The sequence below is a fragment of the Uranotaenia lowii genome, chromosome 2, assembly GCF_029784155.1.
Source record: "Uranotaenia lowii strain MFRU-FL chromosome 2, ASM2978415v1, whole genome shotgun sequence".
Classification (NCBI taxonomy): domain Eukaryota; kingdom Metazoa; phylum Arthropoda; class Insecta; order Diptera; family Culicidae; genus Uranotaenia; species Uranotaenia lowii.
The window spans coordinates 60,816,684-60,828,840 of NC_073692.1; the positions used below are offsets into that span (position 1 = coordinate 60,816,684).

The following is a 12,157-nucleotide window of genomic DNA, read 5'->3' on the forward strand; positions in this document are numbered from 1 at the left end:
GTGAGATGTGAACTTCATGTTATAAGAGAATGTTTGACTAAAATTTCCGCGTAAAAAAATCGATCATAAAGTTGAGAAGAAACCATTCAGCATTCACAAGAGGAACAATAATTTGTTTGAATAGCAAAGATTTGAGTTTCAACTAAGTATAACTTCGTAGAACTATGAAATTTGCAGTTTTGGAGACAAAATAGAATAAGATTTTGAACAAAAAAAAACAGAATATGCACCGTAAAACGATTTCTGTCTCACGTTCGCATTTGTTGTCCGGGGTGAGCAGACGCGACACTCGTCATACGTAAACTTTCTTATATGAAAATTCTGAATTAATGTTTTTAGATGCGTAACTTTGTGTATCACTTTGAACAATACAAGATATTTAATTTTGTCCTAAGGAAAACCTAGTTTTTTATGGTCGCCATTGACGAAGAAAAGTCACCGTATAAAGCATTCTTGCACTCACAGATATCGCAAAGCGATTTATCTTCCTAAAACCAGCCAATATGAACATCAAATTGCCCAAAATGTCGAACCTGGTGTCTTATTTTATAATTTGAATTCCTAGACGATGCCTAAGATTATCGTTACTCACCGGACTCGGTGTCTGTTTACTCCGGACACCGTTCAGGCTACCGTATCCTGGAACCGACGATCCACCCCCGCCTCCAACATGCTGCTGACCATGATGGCCCGGAACTGTGTTTTGCAAATCAGCAAGCAAAGCATCTGGAATGTAAACAAGATAGGGAAAGAAAGAAAAAAATACGCGTTTAGTCGGTGTTGAAAAATTCCAAAAACATGTTGACTGGCATGTGGATGAGCTGGTATGCTCGTCCCATCTTCATCGTCAGTTCGGTCAGCAGATTGTAAATCAATGGGGCCCCAACTTTGAGGTGTTATCTTTTTGCTTTCGTTATCGGTTGTTTAGATGACTAACACAGCGTGTCTTTCGACAAAAAAAAAATAGTATGAATGGATTCTACAAACTGCTGATTCCAAGAAATAAAAATTATGTTAGTAATAAAGTAACATATTCAAAAGCTCATGTACAGTCAAAATATCATAACAAAACAAAACAAAATACCTAAATAATCTTGACAATTTTCCGCAACACTTTCATACGTTAACACTTGTTCTTCAGGCATCACCAAAATATTTGGTTTATTTTCAATTTTTTCAAAAATTATTTTCACAAAACTATCCCTTAAAACAGATGTGCCTGACTAAACTCAAGGCAAAAATCACACTTCAGCACGTTTCCGAACACCCTTCTTCTAGCTTAATCAGACGTCTAACTTAAGTGGACAGTTTCGAGACCGTTCGGGAGAAAGAGAATTTTACACGGGATTGCCCTTTCAGCACTCGAGAGCAATACTAACTAACTAACTGACGAACCAACCCGCCGCCGTGTATCGTTGCAAAAAATACTAAACCATAAGTCACCCAATGACGACGACGACGGTCTGGAATTGGTCAAAACGAATGACGAGCATGCGAAACGGGGTTATCTTCGGAAAATTGCGAGAAAAGTATGGAAGTTGTCTTGATTAATTTGAAAATTTCAAATTGTTTTGGAATCAACTTCAATTTTGAGAAATTTTTGATACAATAATGAAGGTGATACAATTTAGATATTGATGCCAATATTTGAAAAAATTATGTCATGAATGTGTAAAATTTGAAATTATGCCGTTTTTGACATACCATTTATGTGAAGAGTAATGTGAAGAGTTATATTATTTTGAAAGGTTTCGTCACGTATTTTAAATTAGTCAAAACTCATACAATATACCTTGATATGTTAATAACATAAAATTGTATACTTAATGGAAACAGAAACTATCTTTCAATTACTATTTGTGACGTTTTTGGAAATATGCCAAAAGTGTACTATGTTCAGATGCTACATTTAATTTCAAATTTCTTCTGCTTTCGATGAAATTTTAACAAAAATTCATGATCAAACAAGTTGATTCCAACTGCTAGTTGTTTCAATAAAAATTAAAAAAAAAACCCTTTCTCAACCGCTATCTGCGGTGTCGTGCCGTGTTGGATTTCGGTAGGTATTTCGAGAGGGGTAAAGCTGCATGTCCAGTCCAGTCGGTCATCATCCATGAAGAAGCTGCTGAAGGGTTTGCACATTAGCCAATTCCTGACTCATCGAATGCAACCAAGAAAGACGACCGAACAGGAAAAGAGCCAGTCTAGATTTTTTTTATCAATTCACAGAATATCGTGGATTTTATCGTTACAAAAACGTCGTTCGATGTTTGTTTTTTTTTTTTGAAAAAAAAATTCTATTTTAAGAATAAATTTCTGATTGTCTGTCTGTCTGTTCCCTATAGACTCCGAAACTACTGAACCGATTAGCATGAAACTAGACAGGGGGGGGGGGGGTATTGGAAGTCGAGGAAGATTCCAATTATGGTTTTTGACCCCTCCTATTCACAGCCTTTCAAACAAAAGACAAAGGTTTGCAGAACTCAAAAACCGATCAAGCAAATAGTATCAAATTTTGCGTGGGAGGGTATTTGGGTACGAGAAATATTTCCCAAACTATTTGAGATCTCTCCTTCTTTCCAGTAGAGAGATATGAAGAGGAGAGAGGGGCTCCCTTAATTTTTTTTTTGCATAACTGAAAAACGAATCGAGTAATTGGAACCATATTTGGCATGGGAGGTTATTTGGGTACGAGAAATGTTTTTATGATTATTTGAGACCCCTCTCTCCGTCCAATGGGGAAATAGGAAAGGTGGAGGGGGGCTTCCATACAATGTTTTGTAAAATTGAATTTTGAGAGCATGTGATATGAGAAATAATTATTTGAAACCCATCCTTTCTTCCAAAGATATAGGAAGGAAGGAGGGAGTCTTATATACAATTTTTGCACAACTCGAGAACTTTTCTTAGACATGGAACCAAATTTTACATGATCTTTAGTGCTCGAGAAATGGTTCTATTGAAATTTGAGACATCATACTTCTTCCAGTGATTACACAGAAAGGGGAATGAAGTCCGAGTCCTAATGATTTGGCCTAACTTTGGAATTATTTAATCAAGCGTATGAAATCCAATTTGACATAGGAAGGTATTTGGGTACGAGATATGTTTCTATGATTGTTAACCCTTCCGCCTTTCAGGGATTAGAGGAGAGGAAAGGAAGGAGTTCGATATCATTTTATTGTATCGCTTAAGAACTTATCAACCAATAAAGGGACTTAATTTTCAACGCGGAGTCAGAAAAGATACAATTTTTTCGTACTTTCTTTGGCATGACTCAAAAAAATATCACACAAATCAAGCTAAATGTGGCATGTGACGTTATTTGGATACTAACAATTATTGATGATAGTTTCTGAGCCTTCCCCACTTTGGAAGAGGGAAAGGGTGGAAAATCCATACCAATTAAACATAGGGGAGAGTGGGGTATCGTGGGCCATGGGGAAACGTGGGCCACTTTCAATATCTCAGATGTGTGTTGAGATAAAAATCTCAAACCAACTGTCATCGTCGTCCCTCTGCGTGAGCATATATTTCTATATGTTGTTGACTTAAATACGCATCTTATGCTTCTTTTATTTATGAAGCTAAAAAAAGTTAGAAAAATTTACTTACATAATTAAAAAAACACCCGCTAATTGCATCTATCGAGAACCTAAAGTTCATAACAAAAATATGCTCATACACTTGTGTTCTCAGTTTTGTCATGATCTTTCATTTGGAAAAGGAATTTTTGATGAAACATCTATAAGTCACACAAACGCAACCAATTTGCAAATCATAGCTTGTGGGGAATCGTGGGCCACATCTTGAACCACCAATATTTTTATGTTTTTATACACATTCAGAACTTAAAATACGTTTTTCCTATCTGTAAAGTTTTCTTATGCCAAATGAAGAGTTATGAAAAATATTTTGTCCATCCTATATAAGAAATTTGCCAAAACGTTCGCGAGCCAGGTTTTGGGATCTATTCGATCATACACAGCTCTATTATTTATTTCATCATCTGAAATTGCTTTTAAATAACAAAATGAATTATGAAATCACAGTTTTGGGTCAAGTCATAAGCTTTGCATGTTATTTGGTCAATTTGGATTTAGTGGCCCACGATTCCCCACCATTTTTCAAAATCCAAAAAATATTGCTTTTTTTAAAACAGTCAGAATTTGGGGAAAATAACTTATTAATAATTTACCTCATGATACCTTGAAAATGTAGAAAACCATGCCTTTTTTTATTTTCATTTTATCTTTTATAATAAAGAAGTTATGGAACAACGAAAAAAAGTGGCCCACGATTCCCCACTCTCCCATACATATTGGCATAATCATATAACTAACGAAAATGAAATGATCAAGCTACTAAATAAGATGAAATCATCTTTCTATTGCAATTCGAAATTTCAGATTCAGTTCCCATTTTAAAATGCTGAAATTGATTTACAACGATGCCCACATAAAAACAATCAAAATTAAAATAATTATTACAAATTAATTAATTTAGAACCAGTTTAAATGCACTTGACAGTGGAATGTAGCTATTCTTACAGTTTGTCAATTATTTATGAATGCATATCATACAAATCATAAACAAATGATTTTTTTTTTCTAGTTAAAGACACTTTACCACGTTTGTGGCATAAACAAATGATAGTTATCTTAATACTAAATCTTCAAATTATGATTTAAGAATTTCTAACGCAGTCATTCCAAAATTATTTGAAAAAATAAAAATAAAAAATTGTATATAGGGTAAAAAATTTGAAAATTATGATAATTTTCATATAAATAGCTTTATTAGCAACTAATTGGTGATTTTAAAATTATTTGATCCTGGAATATCCTGTATGATCCCGATTCTATGATTTTTTTTAAATAACTAAGTACAATCTCAATGAACTCTTTTTGAAGTTACAGTATATGGTAACTTAAAAAAATTAAGAAAACAATTTAAAAAAAAAGATGGCCATCCATGTATTTCAAATATTTCAACGTTTGTCCGGATTGACCTCTGAAGTGAAGGAAAAGAGTGTATCTATCGCGTAAAATTACAATTAATTTGGTAAAATTACAATCGCTAAAGTAAAATACGTTGAATTAACGTAGGGTTCAATAATAGGTCGAATTAACAAAAGATTTTTAAAAATTTTGATAATATTGATAATTTTGAAAATTTTGTGAATAGTTTCAATTTTGTCGTTTTGGCTTTTTTGACGATAAAGTTAAGTTTTCAATTTTGTAATTTTCACCAGTTAAGTGATTATTGACAATTTTGTCAATTTAAATTTTAATATAAATTTCATTGATTTTTCGTTAAATTGACAGATTTGAGAAAATTTAAAACAAAACAACAAAATTTGCCAAAACTAGTAAAACTAATAAAAATCGAAAAATTTACAAAATTAATAAACAAGATAACAAAAAATACTAAAATAACATAAATGTTAAAATTGACCATAATGACAAAACTAGCATCAATGACAAAACTGACAAAAATGAGGACATTGTAAGAAATGAAAAAAATTGAAAAAAAAAATTAAAAAATTGTTAATACGACAAAAATGAAAAAAGACAAACCACCACCACCACCAGCGCCACCTCCAACCACCCAATCAAAGTTATGAATGAAAAAACTGTTTTCAAAATACTGTTCAGTCCGAAATTGAAAATGAAAATATTGTACAAAAATATTATTAAGAAAAAAGTTGGAAAGATAAAAAAAAATAAAAGAGTGATGAGGAGGTTTTATGCCTTTGGGAGAAGTGGCTTGAATTTAGCTCTACTCCCAGGGGCTTTTTCCTGCTCACACACATAAAAAAAAAATGCAAAAAATTGTTTAAAATTACCAAATTGACAAAATTTTAAAAAAAATTACCATATTGATAAAATTAACTAATTTGATAAAACCAACAAAATTAACCAAATAAACGAAATTAATAAACTAAAAAAAAATAACAAAATTGACATAAATGACAAAAGTTAATTTTATGGTTATTGTCATTTTTATTATTTTTGTAATTTTTGTATCTTTTTTCAGTCTATTCGTTTTTTTCAATTTTGTAAAAGTTTGACATGTTTTAAATATTTAACAATTTTTGATCAGTTTTGTAATTTTCGTCGAATTGACCTAAATTATTAATTTTCTTCATTTTTGTTAAATTTGTCAATGTTGTCAATTTTGTCAAATTAGGAAATTTTGTCTATATGGCCATTATTTCAATTTTGTCATTTTTGACGGTTCGGTCAATTTTTTCAACTTTTTCTATTGTCAATTGAGTCAATTTCAATCAAAAATTTTTCATTTTTGTCGATTTTGTCATTTAAGAGAATTTTGTTCATTTTTTCAATTTTCTAAATTCGATAATTTTTGACAATTTTGACATTTTTGTCAATTTTGTCGTTTTTTTTTAAATTTTTCAAAATCTGTTGACTTTTATAAAAATATAATTAAATTTTCAAGACTGAGAATTAATTGAACATTTGGCAATTGAGTGAATAATGCTTGGGCCTTAACTTTATCCAACAATTCTCGATTCGTGATGCGCTAAGCTTGCCAGATTGCCCGGTTTTATCCGGATTTGCCCGGATATTTGATGCAAAAATTCGAGAAAGTCCGGTCCGGCCCGGTTGCCCGGATATCGTGGAAAAAGTCCGGATATTGCCCGGATTTTTTCACAATTTTCACAAAGAAACCAAAAAAAATCAAAGTTTTTGAGTAAGTTTTAGCAAAATCGATTAACGGTATGGAAATTCTCAACGGTTGAATCAAATAATTTTGCTGATTTACTTTTATAAACCTTTAAATATTTAAGTGTTCCAAAAAGTTGTTGGAACTCTGCAATTACATTAAACTAATCGAGCATTGTTTTATTGCTTAAATCAAATATTAATTTCATTTTTGCATTGCATTTTTTCTTTGCTTTTATATATAATAACACCTAAATTTTGCCCGGTTTTTGGATTTGAAAAATTGTAATCCATTCCCGGATTTTGCCACGTTTTTTTTGAAAAAAATGCCCGGAATTGCTAACCCGGATGGGAGTGGAAAAAATTCTGGCAACCTTCTGATGCCAGAACAATTTTTGAAATTTGGTTAATAAGAAAAAAATTTCTTTTTAAAAAAAGGTTTTTTTTTTAAATCGTGCTTTTTAAACCATTATTTCACTGCATTAATGATTTCTATACCCATCTTGAAAAAAGTCATACATCAGAGGATTATTTGATTTTTTTTAATAAAATGAGGTTGTGTCCTGAGACCTAAGATCAGAAATTCAATATCTGAGTGGAGAGTAAGTCATGAGCTCTGAGTACAAGGTTCAGAGGGTCTAGGGTTCGGAGTCTAGAGCTCTGATTTATAAGTTTTGAGTGCAGAGTACAGAGTTTATTATTCAGAAGACAAAGTTCAAAATTCAGATATCTGAGTTCCGAGTTCAAGCTTCAGGGTTCTGAATTCTGAGTTCAGAGTTCAAAGCTCTAAGCTCTGTGTTCTGTGTTTTGAGTTATGCGTTCCGAATTCAGAGTTCTGAGCTCTAAGGTCTGAGTTCTGAGTTATGAGTTAGTTCATAGTTCAGCTATAAACACTGAGCACTAAGCTCTGAGCTATGATATCAGAATTCTGAGTTATTGGTTGACAGCTCAAATTGTGAAATTCAGAGTTCAAAAGTCACAGTTCAAAGATCAGGGATCAGAATTTGAAGGTCTGAATTCAGAGTTCAGAGTACACAGTTTTTTGTTCTGAGTTCAGAGCTAAGAATTCTGTGTGATTACTCATGAGTTTTAAGAGCAATTTTAAGATTTTACAGTTTCGAATTGATAGTTTTGAGTTCAGAGTTCAGATTTCAGAGTTAAAAGTTGAGAGCTCTGAGCTCTGAAATCTGAGTTTTGAGTTCAGCATTTTAAAAAGTAAGTTCTTACTTTTTTTTCAGCATCTAGTGCCCTGATTTATAAGTTTTGACTTTTGAGTGCAGAGTTCAGAGTTTATAATTCAGAATTCAAAATTTGAAATTCAGAGTTCAAGCTTCAGGGTTCTGAATTCTGAGTTCAGAGTTCATAGCTCTAGGCTCTGTGTTTTGTGTTATGAGTTATGCGTTCCGAATTCAGAGTTCTGAGCTCTAAGCTCTGAGTTCTGAGCTCTAAGCTCTGAGTTCTGAGGTATGAGTTCGAAGTTGACAGTTCAGAGTTCAGAGTTAAGACCTATAAACACTGACTACTGAGTTTCGAGTTATGAGTTATTAGTTGACAGCTAAATTTGTGAAATTCAGAGAACAAAAGTCACAGTTTGAAGTTCATGGATCAAAATAAGAAGGTCTGGATTCAGAATTCAGAGTACACAGTTTTTGTTCTGAGTTCAGAGCTAAGAATTCTGAGTGATGACTCATGACTTTAAAGAGCAATTTTAAGATTTTACAGTTTAGAATGGAAAGTTTTGAGTTCATAGTTCAGATTTCAGTGTTAAAAGTTGATAGTGCTGAACTCTAAGATCTGAGTTCTAAGTTCAGAGCTTTGAATACAAGCTCAGAGTACAGAGATGTGAGTTCTGAGTTATGAGTTCAGCATTCTAAGACGTAAGTTCTAACTTCTTTTTTTTTGGAGTCTTGAGCTCAAAGTTTTAAATTCAGGATTCTGGGTTGAAAGCTTCAGGGTTCTGAATTCTGAGTTCATAGTTTAAAGCTCTAGGCTCTGTGCTCTGTGTTATGAGTTATGCGTTCCGAATTCAGAGTTCTGAGAGCTAAGCTCTGAGTTCTGAGTTTTGGGTTTAAAGTTGACAGTTCAGAGTTCAGAGCTATAAACACTGAGCACTGAGCTTTGAGTCATGATATCTGAGTTATGAGTTATTATTTGCACAAATTGTGAAATTCAGAGTTAAAAATTTACAGTTCAAAGTTCATGGATCAGAATTTGAAGATCTGAATTAAGAGTTCAGAATACACAGCTTTTTGTTCTGAGCTTAGAGCTAAAAGTTCTGAGTGATGACTCATGAGTTTAAAGAGCAATTTTATGATTTTACAGTTGAGAATTGATGGTTTTGAGTTCAGATTTCAGAGTAAAAAGTTGAGAGCTCTAACCTCAGAAATTTGAGTTCTAAGTTCAACGCTTTGACTACAAGTTCAGAGTTCAAAGTACAGAGTTCTAAGTTCAGAGTTATGAGTTCAGCATTCTAAGATATAAGTTCATGCTTCTTTTTTTGGAGTCTAGAGCTCTGATTTATAAGTTTTAAGTTTTGAGAGCTCAGAGAGTTCAGAGTTTATAATTCGGAATTCAAAGTTTAAAATTCAGAGTTCTGAGATCTGATTTCAGGCTGCAGGGTTCTGAATTCTGAGTTCAAAGTTCAAAGCTCTTGGCTCTGTGTTCTGTGTTATGAGCTATGCGAATTCAGAGTTCTGAGCTTTAAGCTCTGAATTCTGAGTTGTAAGCTCGAGCTTAAAGTTCAAATTTGAGAATTTAGTGTTATAAGCTATAAACACATCATAGCTCTGAGCTATGATATCTGAGTTCTGAGTAATTGGGTGACAGCTCTAATTGTGAAATTCAGAGTTCAAAAGTCATAGTATAAAGTACAGGGATCAGAATTTGAAGGTCTGGATTCAGAATTCCGAGTACACAGTTTTTTGTTTTGATTTCAGAGCTAAGAATTCTGAGTGATGACTCATGAGCTTAAAGAGCAATTTAAGATTTAACGGTTTAGAATTGATAGTTTTGAGTTCAGAGTTCAGATTTCGGAGTTTAAAGTTGAGAGCTCTGAACTCTGTAATCTGAATTCTAAGTTCAAAGCTTTGACTACAAGTTTAGAGTACAGAGTACAGAGTTCTAAGTTCTGAGTTATGAGTTCAGCATTCTAAGATGTAAGTTCTTACTTTTTCATCGGATTCTAGAGCTACGATCTATAAGTTTTGAGTTTTGAGTGCAGAGTTTAAAGTTTATAATTCAGATAAAATTCAGAGTTCTGAGTTCTGAATTCAAGCTTCAGGGTTCTGAATTCTGAGTTCAGAGTTCAATGCTATAGGTTCTGTGTTATGAGTTATGCGTCCCGAATTAAGAGTTCTAAGCTCTAAGCTCTGAGTTCTGAGTTATGAGTTTAAAGTTGACAGTTCAGAGTTCAGAGTTCAGAGCTATAAACACTGAGCACTGAGCTCTGAGTTATGATATCTGAATTATGAGGTATTAGTTGAGCTAAAATTGTGAAATTCAGAGTTCAAAAGTCACAGTTCAAAATTCAGGGATCAGACTCAGAATGTTCTGAGTTCACAGCTAAGAATTCTGAGTGATGACTCATAAGTTCAGAGAGCAATTTTAAGATTTCACAGTTTAGAATTGATAGTTTTGAGTTCAGAGTTCAGATTTCAGAGTAAAAAAATTGAGAGCTCTGAACTCTGAATTCAGAGTTCTAAGTTCTGAGTTATAAGTTCAGCATTTCAAGATGTAAGTTCTTACTTCTTTTTTTCGGAGTCTAGAGCTCTGATTTATAAGTTTTGAGTGCAGAGTTAAGAGTTTATAATTCAGAACTCAAAGTTTAAAATTCAGGATTCTGGGTTTAAAGTTTTAGGGTTCTGAATTCTAAGTTCAGAGCTCAAAGGTCTAGACTCTGTGTTCTGTGTTATGAGTTATGCGTTCCGAATTCAGAGTTTTGAGTGCTAAGCTCTGAGTTCGAAGTTGAAAGTTCTTTGTTGAGAATCCAGAGCTGTGAGATCAGAGTTCAAAGCTATAAACACTGAAATCTGGGCTCTGAGTTATGAGTTATTAGTTGACAGCTCAAATTGTAAAATTTAGAGTTTAAATTCACAGTTCAAATTTCAGGGATCAGAGTTTAAAGTTTTGAATTCCAAGTTCAGAGAAGAGTTCAGAGCTTTGAATTCTGAGTTTACTCATGACTCATGACCCATGAGTTTAAAGAGCAATTTAAAGATTTTGCAGTTTAGAATTAAGAGTTTTGGGTTCATAGCTTAGATTTAAGAGATCTGAATTCTAAGTTCAGAACATTGACTACAAGTTCATGGTACAGAGTTTTAAATTCTGAGTTATTAATTGAGCATTCTAAGATCTATATTCTAAGTTTTTTGTTTTAAGTTCTGAGGTGATAATTCTGAGTCCAAAATTCAGACTATGCAGTTCAGTGAAAAAATTTCTAAGCGTTCAAGTTTTTCCGAATTCTAAAGTCCGACGTCTGGATTCAGAGTTCAGAGGTATTATTAGCTATGATTTCATAGTTCATGATTATGAGATCAGGGTTCAGAAGTTCAGAATTCTGATAAAAAAAGGTCAGCATTAAAAATAAAAAGTCTGGAACTCACAGTTCTGGAACTTAATTTTCCGTTCAAATTTTAGAACAATAAATTGTGGGTATCGAGTTCGGAGTTTTTTTTTTCAATTCTGAGCTCGAAGGTCTCTATTTTGATTCTAGAGTTTAGAGCTCAAAGTATAGCGTTTAGGTTTCAGAAATTATAATTCATAGTACAGTAAGCTTGATTTATGATTATTAGGTTATATTTATGAGCTTGAGCAAGCTTCAAGTTTAAATCCTTGAAATCCGTCAAATTGATTCCACATTTAAACAATTAGGCATATCTTGAGCCAATTTTTTTCCTTTGAAATTGTTACCATATTTTCCTCATTCTCAATCTTATGCGAAGGCGCCACAAAGGGCGACAAAATTGAATCTTTCAAACGGACGACAACGTGTCAGAAAATATAAATAATGCAATGCGATCTCGTGTGAGCAAGAAAAAAATAGTACACTTTTGTCACCCATCGTGAGTCATGTTTTCGGCAACGGTTTGGTCTTTGTTTGCTTTTGCTAATGGGATTTGAATTTCACAACTGATTTAGGGTAAGTAGTTTCGAAAATGATGATTGTTGAGGATATTCAAAGTATAATTTCAAACTATTTTGAAAGTATGAAAAAAAGGAAAATTGAATTTAATTGAAAAAGTACAGAAACTACCGCAACAGCAGGAGTCCCCAAAGAACGGAACGCTTGCCGGAGAAATGAGATACAAATGTTCCCATTTGCTAAAGTGGGAACGTTCCACAAGTCACTGCCAATCAATCAAATCGAACTGCGACCCCGCAAGACTTGAAGCCGTGCGTGAGATGGATGGGGATTCCACGTTGATTCAAGATTTATGAGTGTTTATGTTCCCATTTCGGCCGTCAGAATG

The 12,157-nt window shown here is 33.2% G+C and overlaps 1 protein-coding gene across 8 annotated transcripts in view; it reads right to left on the reverse strand.

Moving 5' to 3' along the window:
- Window positions 1–12,157, reverse strand: part of LOC129746968 (paxillin-like) — a 254,444-nt gene that overhangs the window by 104,845 nt on the left and 137,442 nt on the right. For 7 of the 8 annotated variants that reach the window (XM_055740946.1, XM_055740943.1, XM_055740942.1 and 4 more), the window contains one exon: window positions 593–726. In XM_055740946.1, the coding sequence (XP_055596921.1) occupies window positions 593–726 (134 nt within the window). Of the gene's footprint in view, window positions 1–592; window positions 727–1,084; window positions 1,287–12,157 lie in introns of those variants that run through there. The other variant, XM_055740944.1, reaches the window with a different exon arrangement.